Here is a 17,009-nt window from a genome sequence, read left to right as displayed (position 1 = left end):
GGGACATTCCCAACTGTTGTCAGTGTTGATGCAGTTAAAAGCAACTGTTGAGAGGAGCAGCACAGCCAGAGCCTTGGTCAGCCACTGTGCACCATGCAGACCTGCTCACAGCATGCAGAGCTGCAGGGAAATCACAGTATCAGCAGCTTCTGCCACTAGAGTTGTTGGTTTTAAAATGAAACTAAACCAGCTTGTTGCTTTCCCTCCAAGCTCCCATTATCAGCTAAGCATAGAGTATATATTGCATTGACATTCGCTTTAGCTGTGCTACAGTCTGTAAACGTAGTTACTATTTTTATTAACTAGATTTGATCCATCCGTTTCCATCAGTTTTATGTTTTCAGTTGTTAAATCCTCTATCCAACAATACAACCAGTATTTATTGCATCATAAATGCTTCACAGTCAAATCATAAACCATGTGAAAACCTGCATTGTGTAACACTGTTTTTAAATCAAACTAGCAAAAGTCATGAAACATACAAAGCTAAATCAAATACTCTGGACCAAAATGTATGTCAGTGGTGAACTAAGCAAGACACACACTTTTGCAGGGTCTGAAAAAACAATGGAGAAAAAAAATCCTAGCTTTTACTCATCTCTTTGTGCCTAGAGAATTGCTACATGAACTCTTTTTTTTTTTAAGCGAAAACACTTGAGGACTTCTGCATTGTTTGGGAACAGTTTGCTTGGGATATAATTTGGCTTGGGATATAATTTGGCTTGAAAGAGAAAGTATTTGCGCAGATTTAGCTCAAATTACTGTTGGTATTTATATATAAATGCGTGACAAAATTAACTTGTTTCTTTTTAGCTTTATTTTGGCTTCTCTTTTGCATTTTTCTTATAAAAACAATCTTCTCTTGATAATATTCATCACTAAACAAATAAAGAATAATTTGGAATGCTCTCTGTTAGTCTTACCAGAACAATTACAAGGCTTATACAATCCTAAAACTCTAATTGCCTAAGGGTCTATGGAGCCATTGCAGTGTATTCTGTAACAGAGCCTCTAACTGCTGTATGATCCATAGAGCATTGTATGCCTAGGAAATCTCTACCAGAGTAGAGCTGGTGACTAAACAATTAATGTATATAATTTTTTTAATCTGTTCTTAAAAAATAATTGCATCTCACCTCTTTTCCAGTCTAATCCTCTCCCTTAGTTTGAAAGATTTTATTGAAGTAACAATGAGAATTTCTGCCTTTGGAGTTCAAACTTTGCAAATCTTTTCAGAAAACAGATACTTAAGTAAGTTCTGCTAGAGATTTGCTCTTGGACCTCCATATTTTCAGAGTCCCCCAGCTAAAGAAGTTTAAGATTTATGTTCCATATTTCTGCCAAAACCAAATCTTGTCATATACTTGGCAATTACTATGACTCTCTAGAAGTTCTGTGGGTATTGATAAAGACTGTCCCTCACATCCCCATTAGACTAGGTCACTTTTTAGAGCCTCTCCAAATAGCTGAAAGAAAGGAAAGTTATTAAAACACTGGAGTTCCTATAATCAGTGATTTTGTTAGGATGAGTTTTTCTCAAACACACTCCATCATGGACTACAGAGGAATGACAAGAGCAGAGGAAAGACAGGATGGAAAGAAAGAAAGGAATGACAGTAGTAGAAAATTCAAAGAACTAAATATACATTACAATTTGAAGAAAAAGAAATCTCCAATGTTTCCAAATGCATGCATAAGTGTGTATTTCTACTCTAACTTTTAATATAAATGGGAGGGGGCGGTTTATGAGAGGTGATTTCAGATAAGAAGTGACTGATAGACAAAGCTGAGGAATTGAGGTACCCTAGTACATAGACATGGCCTTATGATCACCATTAATCATAAACAGCCTTATAATTACCAGTAATGGATATCTGTTCTAAATTTTACTGAATTGTTTTTTAACATATTCCATGGCAAACACATTAAATTTCTGTATCAGAAAACAGTTATCTGCTGACCACCTTGACTCTGCAACAATAGCCTGGAAAGCAGTTTGAGGCATATCTGTTTGAACAGTTCCTCTGCCATGACTCGTGCAGTCATTATTCTCAGACACATAAAGAGAAGAAACTGGATTTACTGAGAATTCATATAACATTCTTGTTTTCATGGGACAACTAGATTTTTAAACTATTCGTAGCACTAGGGTCTCAGCTGCCCTTTGATTTAGTTCAGAAAATGAAAACATGCTAATCCTAAAATCATATTTTGCATTTTAGACAGGGTTTGCACTGCTTTTTTTTTTGTCATTTTGTGCCTACTCTATTCTTTGTTCTACATGACTCTTTTACTTCCCTCTCCTGTCTTCCTTTTGTTTCTCTCTTCTTTCAAGGCCCTAATTTTTCAGGGTTTTTTCTGTGACATCCAAGTAACTTCCCTGATCACAATTCTACCCTGCTTAAGAGGCCAAAGCTCTTGCACCAGTCCTCAGAAAATCTCCTTCTTAATCTTGAGATTGCATCCCCAACATGTAAAGCCCCAGACTTGCAGCATTTTTGGAGTTCCCTGCTTGTTGGATATTCAGCAGAAGTGTCTGCCTCTGTCAGGCTGTTCCCCTGACAGGGCTACTTCCCCAGCTGCCCTCACCCCTGTCCTGTTCAAAATGAAACAGGGAGCCCTGCTCACACAAACTGGTAGAGTGGCAGGACTGTAACCCCCAACAGAAGGGCTTAGTAGCTCTTCCACCAAACACAGCTGAACTTAAAGACAAGTATCTGATCACAACTGAAGACCAATTCCCACATCCAGAATTAAACTCCACCAGGCAGGCACATGCCACGCCATGAAGGAATTAGAAAACACACTTCTTTAGTGTCATGGACAGTTTCTATTTTTGCCTTATAGAATACTCATTCACATTTTGCTTTTTAGGTGAACGGAAATCCAGTGTTAGACCAGTGTGGAATAACTTTCTCCCCTTTCCCTTTGTCCATAGGGTGCATCTATCCTCAGAATGATTCAAGACTGGATTACACCAGAGCTCTTCCAGAAAGGCTGTCAGGTAAGGCTGTCACCAAAACCTGCTGGACATACAGCCCATCCTCAGTAGCAAAGCCATTATTCAAAAGCTGAGTATCAGAGATCCTGGTATTAGTAGCAAAAGTATTTAATGCATTTCAGTACTGAGTACATGGAGGGGAAGAAGTTCCATGCTCCCACAGAAGCAGGAATGTGAACTGCATTAAGATTTGGTAGCCTGCCAGCGAGGACCTAAATTCATGACAGCTTTTAGTGGAGAAACCTACTCCACCCCACTGTTACCCTGTTGTCTGCTAGGATCCCCTCATTCAGCTGTAAAGCACGTCTGCAGCTTCATATGGCCAGTATCCTCCAACCCACACAAGCCTGCTACGTAGGGACACACAGGCATAAGCTCATCTGTGCCCTGATGCAGGGACACTACCAGCCCTAGAAAGCCAAGGTAATAGGGAGTAGAAGAGGGTTGCACACTTCATAGTCTTTTCTTGTGGAGTGAAAATGTGTTGCTACAAAATTAGGGAAAGAAGAAATGGGAGAAAGGAGCCCTCCCAGAAAGAGGAAGTTTATCTGTCCTTTCCTCCCAACCAGCATCGGTTGTCTCTACAGAGTTTTGCAGGTTTACCTCAGTCGTTCTTACTTCCCTCACTTCTGGACAGCACATTTATAGGTTGCTACAAGACAGCTGTATTTTCCTTTATTTCCGCTTTTATATATTCAATCGGGACAGTTACGCGGGATGGGAAAATACAACCACCTTGTCCCCAGGAGCCTAACACTTCCCCTTCTACTCAGAGCCTTCACGAGCATTAATGTAGGCAGCTGTGACTAACAGCGAAACTAACAGCACCATCTACTGACTGAACTTCGCCAGGGTCAGGTAACAGCGTAGGAAAACACTCAGCAGCCAGGTAAGACATAGGACAGGAATAGAGTTTAGGAGGTGCAAACACTTCGCTGGATACCATTGTTCCTTGTAATAGTTGTTTCGATCACAACTTAAAGGTGACTAGACTTTCGTACTTCCACTCCAAGTCCACAGCTAGGGAAATCTCCTGAATTAGCTTCCTTCTGCTAAACAACCTCTTACATTAGACAGAAATTTGCAACAGGGTATGTTGGTATCCCTTCAAACAAAATACAAACAGCTCTTCAAGTGCAAATTTATTTTGTATTAACAAGTCACACCGGAAAAGGCTGACTTTTAGCATTTTGGAATGCATTGCAGAGCAAAGGATCTTTATCAGCCGAATATTAATCCATTTAACCTTCTGCTCACTATATTGCCACCCATGGGTACTCTGTACAACTGATTGGAACTCTCTGTACAACTGAATATGTGTACTGTTTTCATAGGCAAAAAAGAAAGACCTGGTAGTACTTTCACAGCCTTCTACCTCTCTCTAGGCATATTTGAAGAACCACCATTTCCAGAATGCCAAGACACAACAATTTTGGGAAGCTCTGGAAGAGGTATGTTTTGCATCAATCCAAACCCTTGCTAATAAATGTTTTGTGTCACACCCACTAATTTCAGTTTCCCAAGCTTTTTGTAGCTCTCCTGTCAATAAGAGATCACAATAGAAGCAGCCTCCTACTGTATTCCAGTATATCTTAGTTCCACCAAATATATATCATTTTCTCTTTTTTTTTTTTTGCATAAGACCGTGGGAGTGGAATAAGAAACAAGAAAGGAGGCCTCGTTTATGAACAGCCTGCAACTGAAACATTTCCCCCACAACTTGAACTCATTTCATTTTGTGAAAACAGACCTCTCATCCACCAGACACATGCACCCCATACTCTCCCTTTTCTCTAACCAGATTCAGCTGTTTGAAAGCTCTCAATAGTATCAATTCCCAAGTAATTTTGGTGCTTATCTGCCTCTGTAGCTTCTGAGTCCCAGCTGGGTCATTGTCTGTGCCACCATTTTCTGATCTTTGCTTTTCTCTGAGGCTGGGCTATTTCTTTCCGTCTATCTCATTACCCCCAAAACCCCACCTACATACTATCAAGTTCTTCCTTGATATTATTTCATTTCCTTTCCTTCCACCACTGTGGACACTCACACTGCCCAAGTCATGCTTTTGTGTCTCTTTTCTAGTTCCCATCTTCTCCTTAGTCCCAGACTACTTCTTGTTCAGCAGGACTTCTTCCTACTTTCTCTCTGGTGCTCTGCGTCTCCATATTATCTACCTCATCTTGAGAAGGAAACAGTGACCCTAGCTCCCTTTCCTCACAGGTGGCATCCTGGGGAAGCATGGCAGCTTTCTCCAGCTCCAGTTCCTAGGACAGATGTTCACAGTCCATATAATGAATCAAATGGATCAAATTTTACATAAGTGCAGCTGCTGGTGGTTAATACTGACTGTTCCTTCACACTGAAAACAGGACACACTGCAAAGAGACTTCTGGCTTCGAAAAGTCTCACTCTGTCTTTTTTGTCCTGTTCCATTATTCCCTCAGAAAAAATGGAGAGATCTTAGAGCATGCAAGGGGCCTCAAAGGTTCCTCAGTATTTCTTGTCCATGTTATTGGCCAGTCTTCTGTCCACACACTTCTCATTTCTTGTCTGTGTTTAAGTTTCCAACTCACTCTTTCAATGACAGGCACCATAAAAGGATTTAATGGAGCATTTTTTGAACCGAACCTGCTCTTTCCTCTGCCCCTTTCTGCTCTTCTTTTTCTCAATACCAGAGATATTTAATTTATTTTCCTCTTTGTACTGAATTTGCATTTTCACTGCAACCTTCTTCCATCATTCATAGGCAAGTAATAAACCTGTGAAGGAAGTCATGGACACATGGACTAGACAGATGGGCTACCCTGTTTTGGAAATGGGGGATAATTCAGTATTCACACAGAAACGTTTTCTCTTGGATCCCAGGGCAAATGCTTCTCATCCTCCATCTGATCTTGGGTAAGTTCCTGCTGTAAATGTCTGTTCAAAACAGGTAGAAATACTGTGCATATACCCTTTTCATCTGACATATATGTAGGCTGTGTTTTACTCGTTCTTGCTAAACTTACTCTCAGCATTTATTTTAAAAGGAAGACAGGAGGAAGTTAGATACAAATATTTCAAACTTAGGACAACATCGGCCCTTTGTCTCAGGGTTTTTCTTTCTCAAATGCAGCAGAGTAAATTTGGACAAGATCTCTCAGAAAACCTTATTTGCACACAGACAGCTCAGATTATTGCAAGTCATCTGTTGAATCACTGCAAATTATAGTCTCTCAGACTAAGAAAACTAATACAAAATTGTCTCTGTCCAGAAATCAGATACTATGACTCAAGTATTTTACACAACAGTAGTTTATTGCCTTTCGTCTACGGTGTAGGATCTATAATACATCACAAGATCTTCACATACAATACAGGGTCTTCTCTGCACGTCTTAAAAGCATGATTTAATGTGAAGTAGCTGGTCATGTATAAATATCATTAATCCTAATCAGGAGCTATTTTTTTGCTATTTTCCTTACGATATATTGTTTAATTTTACCCATTTAAAATGTAGTTGTCTAGTCAGTTAGCCATCTTGGGCTCTTATGTGACCAGACAGACATCTGCAGACGTTCATCTACCTGTTCAAGACAGGTGGGATACCGTATTGGAGCATATTTGTTAAATAACAGACGACTGACCCAAAGGAAAATGAACTCTACCTGTGAGTTGGTGCACCTGCACAGGACAATGGCGTGGCTGCACCATGGCATTAACCAGATGAATAATATTTCAGATCTGGCATTGTGTAATTTCATAGCCAGCCCCATTTCTGAGGCAGTACAACTTCATTAACCTTTCAGTGAAAGAGATTCAAATTAATCCACGTTAGGAAGGTTTTGTTCCTTGAACTGGATCCTGGACCAATCAATTAAATCAGCAAAACTTGCCAGTATGAAGCAGAACTAAATATACCCAAATGCATTTTTTCCATTAACTTCTACTAGCTCTTTTAATTCAAAGGACAAGAACAAGGACCCTGAGATTAGCTCAGCTGGTTAGAGCGTGGTGCTAATAACACCAAGGCTCTGGATTTGATTCCCCTATGGGCCATTCATTTAAGAGTTGGACTTGATGATCCTTGTGGGTCCCTTCCAACTCAGAATATTCTGTGATTCTGTGAAGGAGAAAATGAAGAAACAGAAGAAACGGTTGTGACCACTCTATTTCCTTCTGATTAAAAAGAAAAAAACTTGAGCAATGAGAAGGCCCCTGCTATTGGCAGTTTTGGATAGGTATCAAAAGAGTTGGAATGAGATAACTAACTACCTGTATATTTGCAACATTACGTTTCTCCCAACCTAAGCAGAAGATTTCATAGACTCAAAGTACAGCACTGTGCCATCTGAAGGGTGGTGTTACAGACTATTCAGGCAAAAATACTTCTTTTTATTAAAAAATTTGACTTACTGCACTATGCTCTGAAGTAGCAGACTCCGGAATCCTACTTTTGCTTGAATTCAGTGTTTACAGTACGTTACGATTTGCCATTTCTAAAGTAGAAATCCTAGCACTGTTCCTACCTTAATCTGTTAAGAAGCTGAGATGTGTATTGTCCCTGCTATCCCCAAAGTGAACGGGAAAGGTCTTTTCTGAATATGTGGTTTTTATAAATTAATTAAAAAAACTCCCCATAATATATATTATAATGCTGATATTACCTGTGCTGTGACAGACTTACTCCCTTACCTAAGGTCAATTCACCAAAAATCAAAACCTCCTCCTTCCACCATCACAGATGGGGATGAGAAGCTCCTAAAGAGATCCTACCCCAGATGGAACTGGCCTGTTTCATGTGTGGGTGCAGGGTTTCATTTAAGCAGAGAAAACTCCAGGTCTTGTGTATGCTTTATTCTCTGAACTCTGCAGGAATAAACTTCCGAGCTGCTGGCTTGTTCCAAGCTTGTTTGGCTTGAAAAAGTCCTCTCCTGCATTTGGCACTCCAAAGAAATGGAAGTTCAAAAACTGGTACTTTTAAAATAGTGCTGCTGGGCAAATACATAGCTTCAGCACAGCGTGTTAGGAATACATAAGGACACAGCTAATATATGAAAAATTATGTCATCTCAAGAACATGAAAACTAAATAAAATCCTTCCTGTAAAGGGTGGGTCATCACACACCCTCATTAAATGCATTTACAAATATCGAGTTTGTATTTAAAAAAATCATATATGGGCTTTCTCTTGGGGAAACACAGTACTAGAGCTTCTGGCCAAACAATGACAACTCTAAACTCCATCACAGTAAGCTCCATAAGAGAACTAGTAAAACCCAGAAGTGTATTAAATCTGTTAACATATTTTGTTTAGCAGATATAAAACAATAGATCTTTCTATCAAGAGGAGATACCATAACTTTCATTTTTGTATTTTCTGGGAGTTAATGACCATTCACTTAACACAGGGTTGTTAAGATGACTTAGATTTTCCCACAGCACATGTCACCAAGGGGTTTAAGGCGGAAGAAAAATCTCCCTGGGATGAACTATAATATGTCAACATGGAACAGCAGCTGACTGCTCAAAAGGGCTCAGTAATTTTAGCAGGCCAATGCAGGTGGCTGTGCAGGTATGCTCAAAGCATGCTCTGCTGTTCTACTTCCCTGACTCTGCTGTCCCACTTTCCTGACTGCCAGGCCACAGTCTTGGTCAGGCTGTGCTGTGGCTCCATCCCACATACTGGACATACTGAAGAGGGTTTTTCACCATTTGTTTTCAAATGTCATTTGATTTTCTTTCCCTTTAAATAATTTCAGTTACAAATGGAACATACCAGTGAAATGGAGACTTGGGAGTTCAACGAATTATACTTTCTACAATGCATCAGATTCTACAGGTAAACTTCATATTCTCTTTTAAGTGTCCTTTACAAGAAATATAACACAGAATTACTTTCATACTTTTCACTTTTCAGATCCAGGAACCAGCACACAGCTTGGTTGGGCTGAAGTTGGTAGCAATTTCTGTGATAGATTACTATTCCCCCTGTAGACACATTATGTCAATTTAGGCACAGTACAGTATGGTTCTTAAGCATCTGTTTAAATACAGTCCTATTCAAAGAAGCATCTAAGCATACTCTTAATTATAATGTGCTAAAATCAATTGGACTTAGATATGCGCTTTGTCGAGTCTAGGAAAAGAAGTGAAGTGGAAGGCTGATGAATGCATCTGAGGCATGGTAAACTGGCAGTTTGAGTTCAGTGAAGGAAAAAGATCTACAAATTATTAAACATCTTTTCTCATGCTGATTTCAGGACTGAGAAAATACCTATGTGGGTAATTTTGATCATTGTTCTATTATGCAGTCAAATCTGAATTTCTCATTCTATAGCAGTAGCAGACAAAACTGGGGGGGGGGAAACTTCGTTTAGTTTTTCAGTTACATCACATGTTGGAATTTCAGAAATATTACAATCAGCTCATTTTTCTTCAATTTTTTTGAATGTTACCTATTTAAAATGTAATTTGTCTTTTGTTCTGTTTTTGGGGGGGAGGTTGTTATTTTTTTTGCCTGGTTGCTTTTATTATACATGCAAAAGCAAACAAAAAAAAGTTTTATGTCATGATACAAGTCAGAAGTTTACACAAAGGAATTTTCTTTCTCCAATTTCCACATGACATTACAGTGGACTGCAAGGGGCTATTGACTTGACAAAGCCTGCAAAGGCATGATTACGTGCTTACTTCTACATCCATAAAATTCTTGGCTAGTAAGGCAAACAGCAACTGTAAGGAAAAAATGTCTTTAGAAATACTTGTTTTGGGTCACCCGAACACAAATGTGCTTTTAACTACAGCCATGCTCAAACTGCAGATTGAAGACCACTGTTTTCAATGAGCAACAGAAAAACTTTCATAACTACCATCATAAACTGGACCAGCCCAAGATTCTGAGAAAGGAACATTTTTCAAGTATTCATTTTAAATAGGAAAATCCCTAAACATGAGTGCTTGAGGAAAGTCTCAACTAATTTGTAATTCCTTTGTCTGTAACTGCAAAAAATGAATTAGTAAAGAATACAGAGAAGAAAACCCTTAAAAAGTTAGTTGAAGCAAACTAAAAAATGAAACTAATGGAGGATAAAATATGATAACTTTGAAACTAATAGTAAACATAAGGATGAAAAACTTTTTAAAAATACATTTGCAAGAACTGTTTCTTTGCAATTTTTTACTTCTTACAATGACACTAAATCTCACTGTCCTCACCCTAGTCACAATGATCTCCATTTTAAATTTAACAAACTAGCTGGCCCATGTAATTACCACAATTCCTTGTTCTAATACAAATGCTGGCATTCATTAAAGTCTTTAATAACTCATCTTTCCTCACAGCCATTTAAAAATAAGTAAATAAATAAAATTAATATTTGGATCTTATTTTGATATTCATTAAAACCAAATAATACTCTTGGAGTCAAGGAATTTCCAATGACTTCTGTGTCATATAAGATGCACAAACTGATCCCTGTTTGTTGGTTTGTTTTGCAGGAATTACAATATCAGCTCCTCCTGATACTTTTTTAAACGTCAATCCAGACCACATTGGATTCTATCGGGTGAATTATGATGGTCAAAACTGGGCCAAGCTAAGCTCTCTTCTGTTCCTAGACCACGAAGTGAGTATCGAAATGTTAACCTGTCTGGTGGGTCTCTTAGAAGAGATCTGTAAAGGCTGTTTTTATCCTGCAAATAATCTATATACTCTTGATTCCTCTTTTCCTCTTTTCATACAGAACTTTTCAACTGCTGATCGTGCAGGGGTTTTGGATGATGCCTTTTCTTTAGCAAGGTAAACTAATTCCCTGCAGAGATTTCAACCCAAATTTTTCACTTTCCATTGCTAATAATTAGAATTAACTCAACAAGGGTGGTTGAAAGAAGTTTTCTGAATTTGTTACAAGTCTTATTTCTTTGTTGCTTTACCTTGTCCTCCGAAAGGAGTGACTTTAAGTATGCATTGCCAGCTTGCATTACCAATGCAATCAAGAGAAATGCTCCCTTTCAGTTACATGGCAAGAAAAAAGCACGCTTTAATTGCACAGGTCCTAGAAGGGGGTGTTCTTATCATGTAAATAACAATAATAGGAGTGCTCCAGAAGAAGTTAGGTATCCAGAAAGCCAGAGGCATGCCTACAATGCATACCAAGGCATTAGGTATCTACCACCTCAGCTATCTTATTCAGAAACTTGATCAGAAACTTCTAGCTCTTGTACGCAGCCATGCTGACACAGATAAATTTTAAGCGACATTCTGTAACAGTCTCTAAGTCTCCTCAGCCTTTCAGGATGTCTACAGTTATCAATTCCTTTTTGTGTGGTGTTAATGTAGTCAGTTAAGAGCTACCCACTTCTGGGCACACTGGGCTGCTGCACAATGTGAGCAGTCTCCTCACAACAGTGACAGTTCCTACAGTTTGGCATTAATCAACACTGATCCTCAGTATCTCTTTGGAAAACACCTTCCAAGTTACATTCCAGACTACTTTTCCCCTCACAGACTTCACTATTTCAGGCCTTCTCGAGTAAATAGTAAATCTAATATCTTTGAAGAAGCAAGTTCTTCAAATTCATTAAAATAACAGGCGTTACGTTTTTTCTTTCCACAGACCTGGACTCGTGGATTACTCTGTTCCCCTGAACCTCACAAAATACCTGAGAAATGAAGCAGAGTATTTGCCTTGGAATAGAGCTATATCAGCTGTAACCTACCTTGCAAACATGCTTGAAGATGATACAAATATCTATCCCCTCTTTCAGGTGATGAAACAATAAAAAAACTCATTCCTCCATGGGACCACTGCATCTGACAGTTCAGGATTTGTAACAAGAATAATGTTGAAGTTCAAGTGATTTTCAGTGGTGCTGAATTATCAGTATTTACTTTTTGTAATCTCAAAGAAAAAAAAAAGAAAGCTAAAAACTGCTCAGTAGTGATATCTGAATTATCTGGATTCTGCATTCAGGACTATGAACCTGAATAAAAGAATTTATGGCTAATTATTTCTATAATCCGTCACCATAATCCATAATAATCCAGAGTACAGACATTTATTAGTCAAAGCTGTCCTGCATTCAATAAAGAAGCATGTATAGGGCCGCAAAATCTCTGACATCTGTCCTCAGCACAAAGTATGGCTATACCTCAGTATGGCAGGGAGCAGGTTTGTTAATTGACCTAACATACTGAACATGATTTAATGGTCACTAAAACAATTATGTCCTGAACTCGGCATCATCTGTGGAACACAGTTGTGGCAGTGTGTCCTTGCTGTACCCCAGGAGAATAAACTGTGAACACAAATATATTATTCTTTAAAGAAATCTACAAAAGTAACCAACCCCCTTTTTCTACCTCAGCGTTATTTTCGCTCTCTGGTAAAACCCATTGTGGATGAACTGAGCTGGAATGATTCTGGAAGCCATTTGCAGAGGTGGAACAATCTTATTTTTTCCTTCTCACATTATTGATGGATTCAAAGAATGGTAAGCAGTAGGAAAATGTCTCTTTCTCCCTCTCTCTCTCTTTTCAAGGCTTCTTCGTGCTTCTGTTCTAGACTTTGCCTGCAGTATGGGTGACACAGACTCTTTGAACAATGCTTCTCAACTCTTCGATAAATGGTTACAAGGAGAACCGTGAGTGCTCACAGCTTTTATCGTGGTGAAGAACACAGCATGTGACTTTGTCACTGATTTCAAGCAGGAAAGGGAGAGGAATATTTAAGCACTGTTTCTTTATTTTAGTATTGCTGCAAATCTCCGACTCATAGTATATCGCTATGGGATGCAGAACTCAGGCAATGAGTCATCGTGGAATTACATGTTCAACAAATACCAAGAAACTACATTAGCCCAAGAAAAAGAAAAGCTGCTATATGGCCTGGCATCAGTGAAGAATATTACCCTTTTGGACAGGTGATTTAAACATACAAAGATTTCTCTTTTCCTGCAGAAGCAACTGGTTTGCTCATTCCCTTCTCCTCTCCTCTGTCCTGTCATTTTTGTCAGATTACAGCAAGAGGAAATGCAACACATTTTCAAGACCAGTTATCTAACACCCCCCTCTGAGACTGTACTATAGCAGAAAAAAAGCTTTGTTCATTTAGTGGAAAGATATTGAACATATGGTAGTTCCTGCAGCCAGTCAACAGACTTCAGCTCGTCCACCTTCACTGTGTGCAATTTTAGCTGCCTAATAGTAAAGCATCAGGAGAAAATTAGTCATCTGTTTCCCCTATAATCAGTGAAAGGAGGAAGGACCTCCAGAGCACTGCTTATCCCAGACCAGGAAAGGTGCTTAAAATCAATGGGAAGAATTGCTTTTGGGTGTTGTCAGTCACCCTCCATTGGCTCCAGAGGGAGTTTACTTAGCCTAGATGTCTACCTTCTCAGTAGGCAAAATTAAGCAAACAACCTTGAGCAATTGTTACTAACTGTCCTGTGTGAACCTGCAATGCTCCCTGAGGTGCTGTGCAGAGGTACTTGAGCTAGAAACAAAAATATCATATTCGTGCTACCGTGGCAGTGATGAGGAGTCTGGATACTGCTCCAGGCCAGTCCAGCTGCCAGACGGGGCAAGCGTCTCACCAGGCTGTTGTTCTGCATAGACACACCTACTACTTTCAGCTTATCTGATAACTTTGCATGTAGTTGTATAATATAGCTGAGATGCAGGCAAACATCTTCACCAGGGCTGTTCACCGTTGTGTTGGAGCCCTGTCTAAATATCATAAGATGGAGCAATCTCTGCCTAGAAGAGTTCCAAGTTTAAATGAGATGAAATCAGGAAGTGTAGGAGGTTCATGAAGAGTAAATATAAGAGTTAGAGTAATTAAAATAGTGATAGGTAGCAGGTGTATTCCTAAATTCTTTTGACCACAGCAGCCATAATCTAAAGCCATTCAATAAATAATAACTGACAGGATTAAGACATGACTTAATTAGCTAGATCAGCCTGTATTTGCAGAAAATAAAAAATCCCCCCTAAACTAGGGAAAATTTGTCATTTAATTTAATACTGAAATAACAAGTAAGGAGAAAAGAGCAAACAGATTGAAAAAAATTGCCCCTTATGCATAGGAAAAAGGAAGACAATCCTTAATCCCAGCACACAACACTTTAAAACGGTGTTGTTCTTCTGCAGCTGCTGCTGTGAAGCCATGATCAGGTTATTCATCTCCCTGCAAACGTGCATGCTGGGGGAATCCCTTCACTTTGTCAGTCAAAAACATTTATGCTATAACTGGAATTATAACTGCAGCACTTGCAGGGATGCTCTGCCCAAATGAATTTTAATTTTGTATGGATAAAAGTATCCAAACAAACAGCATGGATGTCAGTGTGAGCAAGCCACTTGTGTGTGTACTCACGGTCCTGTAAGATCATTATAGCCTGGACTACTACTTTTTTGGCTCTTGGCTGCCCAAACAGGCTGAATTACTGACTAATCCAATCTTGTTTTCCCTACTTGATTAAAATATAGGAATAATAATGGCATTTGGCTATTTGAAAGTAGAAACAGAAACCCTACCTACTTTCTAACGAGACTCCTAACTGCCTAGATTTCTCTCAATACAATTATCTCTTGATAATGTTTTAAATCCATGTACTTCACCTTTAAAATGCTGGAGAAAAAACCTAATATTCCTGTTTGGAAATGGCTCTCATCAATTCTTATGGTGTTTCCCTTAGGTATCTGAAATATATTTACGACACTAACCTCATCAAAAGCCAAGATGTGTTCACAGTCCTGAGATACATCTCATATAACACTTATGGGAAAACAATGGCCTGGGACTGGATACGACTGAACTGGCAATACTTAGTTGACAGGTACTCTAATGAACTCACTGGAAACTACATCCGTCTATAAATCTTGTTACATGCATGTTTTTTATAGCCGTGTTTTACTATACAGCTGTAATCACTGGCCTTTGCAAAATGAAAACTGAAAGCGTATTCAACACAATTATATCCATCTGCTGTGAAAAAGTACTTTGTTGCTAACTTGAAAACCACTCTTTCCCTAAATGATCGCTACCAGTAAATTGTGATGAAGAAGTATAGAAAGCTCTACCAAGGCTGTAGAAATCTGGTTATTGCACGGAAATTAGTCAGTCTTGTCTCCACTCTTGCTGCTGATTTCATAACAAGATGACAGCATATAGAATTTTTTTAAAAATTTTCATCTAATGGTAACAGCAGGCAGCAGACATACAGATGAGCAGTAGAAGTAATAGCAAACCTTTTAGCTTTGCTCCTCCCTATTTAAGTGACTTCCGTCTCTTTAGGTTTCCTTTTTAAGTGCTTGGTGGGGGTACAGAAACAGCACACACCAGCAAGCCTAGAGCTGTGAACTGGACAGTATTTGTATTGCTGTGCAGCAATATACCGAATTTCTAGCTTGAGACAATAAGTCATTATTTAAAAAAGAAAAAAATCTGCCAGAAGAGATCACTCCATTAGTAAACATATTAAAGAACAGCACAGATATTTTATAGGAGTACTATTTTTCAAGAATTTAAAAAAATACTGAAATTTCAATGTATCTGTTTTATTGCAGCACAATTATGAGTTTAAGCTTCAGATAATTACTTGTGCCTTTTCTCTTTCAATAGTTTTGCATGAAATATCATTTATTAAATTATTTTTCTAGATTCACGATCAATGACAGAACCCTTGGTAGAATAGTAACTATTACCCAAACCTTCAACACTGAGCTCCAGCTTTGGCAGGTATGGTGACAGCACTTTTCTTGGTTTTAAGTCAATATCTTTAACATTCTTCTCGCCCAGAAACTTGGCTTTTTATCCTCTCACTGTGTAAAGCATCAGGAGTTACTGTAAAACTATTTCAGTGCTACTAATATGAGCTTAAATATCTCTCCCAGCCAAAATTGCCCTTGACCATGTCCCTCTAAAGAGCCACTTGTCCAATAACAGAATTATTTACTTCAAATCAATACTTTTTCTCTTTTCCAGATGGAAAATTTCTTTGAAAAATATCCTAATGCTGGGGCAGGAGAATTGCCCAGGAGTCAGTCACTTGAGCAGGTGAAGAGCAATATTGAATGGCTAAAAGAAAACAAGGAGGAAATACGAATGTGGCTAGAAGCACAGTAAGACTTCAATGTCTTACTTTGTCAAAAAGACCAGGCAGTCGGATCTTCAAAGTTGTTTAGCAATGTGGATTTCTCACCTAGGTACCTTAGAGGACCAAGGCCTAATATTTTTTTCTCCAAACACTCAGGAGACCACTGCCGGAACAATATTTGTGTAGTTGCTTAGCAGGAATAGCTTTAGATTCTGAAAGCTGAATTTGCCTGAACAAACAGGACAAACGTTTAAAGTTACTCAAGGCAGTAGTGATGGCAGAACTGAGGTCCTTGCTGATCACTCTGGTCTCACTTATTACACATACACCTCTGAAAAGCTACTCTTGGTTCACACAGAATTATATCTAGTACTCTCAGGGATTCCTTTCCAAGTGCGCCTCATAGGAGCTTTCTCCTGAAGGAAAGGGAATTAAGCAGTAATTTCAACATTGTCTGAAAATCATCCCCTATATTTATAGCCGTAAAAATTTTACATTTGGGATTTAGATTTGCTTTCTGACACTTCAGAAAGGCCAGTTAAGCTTTCCTCTCCATTGATTTTTTAAGTTTAACTACCAGTACACAAGGGGTCAATATTACCAGCTTCTTTTTCAATGTTATTAGTTGGGATTCTGTAGCTTAGGGTAAGGGTTGTCTTGGTTATTTTTGTCTTATTTCTAAATCTTCTCGGAAAAAAAAAAAGAAGGACATGGAGTAGCCAATACTGCAAACAAGATATACTTTACTCACTGTCTCTTTTCTTATGGAAAAATAAAATTAAGAAATCTACCTGAAGTCTCAGTCTTTTTCTAATGAAGTGATAAAATGGCCCGACATATAGAAAAGCGGCTTTACATAGCCCAGCTATGCTGTACATATAGCTTCAGGAACTTTTGAAGGGGAAAAATCTATTATCTCCTCCGAGAA

General features: G+C 38.7%; 1 protein-coding gene across 1 annotated transcript in view; it reads left to right on the top strand.

The window, feature by feature from the left end:
* ENPEP (glutamyl aminopeptidase) overlaps nucleotides 1-16,801 on the top strand; it is a 34,552-nt gene extending 17,751 nt beyond the window's left edge. The window contains exons 8-20 of the mRNA XM_027677031.1: nucleotides 2,939-3,004; nucleotides 4,387-4,452; nucleotides 5,748-5,899; nucleotides 8,743-8,822; nucleotides 10,481-10,608; nucleotides 10,726-10,781; nucleotides 11,599-11,749; nucleotides 12,350-12,423; nucleotides 12,524-12,625; nucleotides 12,734-12,904; nucleotides 14,681-14,821; nucleotides 15,645-15,723; nucleotides 15,970-16,801. Of these exons, the coding sequence (XP_027532832.1) occupies nucleotides 2,939-3,004; nucleotides 4,387-4,452; nucleotides 5,748-5,899; nucleotides 8,743-8,822; nucleotides 10,481-10,608; nucleotides 10,726-10,781; nucleotides 11,599-11,749; nucleotides 12,350-12,423; nucleotides 12,524-12,625; nucleotides 12,734-12,904; nucleotides 14,681-14,821; nucleotides 15,645-15,723; nucleotides 15,970-16,110 (1,407 nt within the window). The 3' untranslated portion in view covers nucleotides 16,111-16,801. The remainder of the gene's footprint in view (nucleotides 1-2,938; nucleotides 3,005-4,386; nucleotides 4,453-5,747; nucleotides 5,900-8,742; nucleotides 8,823-10,480; nucleotides 10,609-10,725; nucleotides 10,782-11,598; nucleotides 11,750-12,349; nucleotides 12,424-12,523; nucleotides 12,626-12,733; nucleotides 12,905-14,680; nucleotides 14,822-15,644; nucleotides 15,724-15,969) is intronic.
* Nucleotides 16,802-17,009: the final 208 nt, after the last annotated feature.

This window comes from Neopelma chrysocephalum, unplaced genomic scaffold, assembly GCF_003984885.1.
Source record: "Neopelma chrysocephalum unplaced genomic scaffold, ASM398488v2 Primary Assembly neopelma1_42b, whole genome shotgun sequence".
NCBI lineage: Eukaryota > Metazoa > Chordata > Aves > Passeriformes > Pipridae > Neopelma > Neopelma chrysocephalum.
The sequence above is the reverse complement of the archived record's forward strand: the minus strand, read 5'-3'. Positions and strand labels throughout refer to the sequence as shown.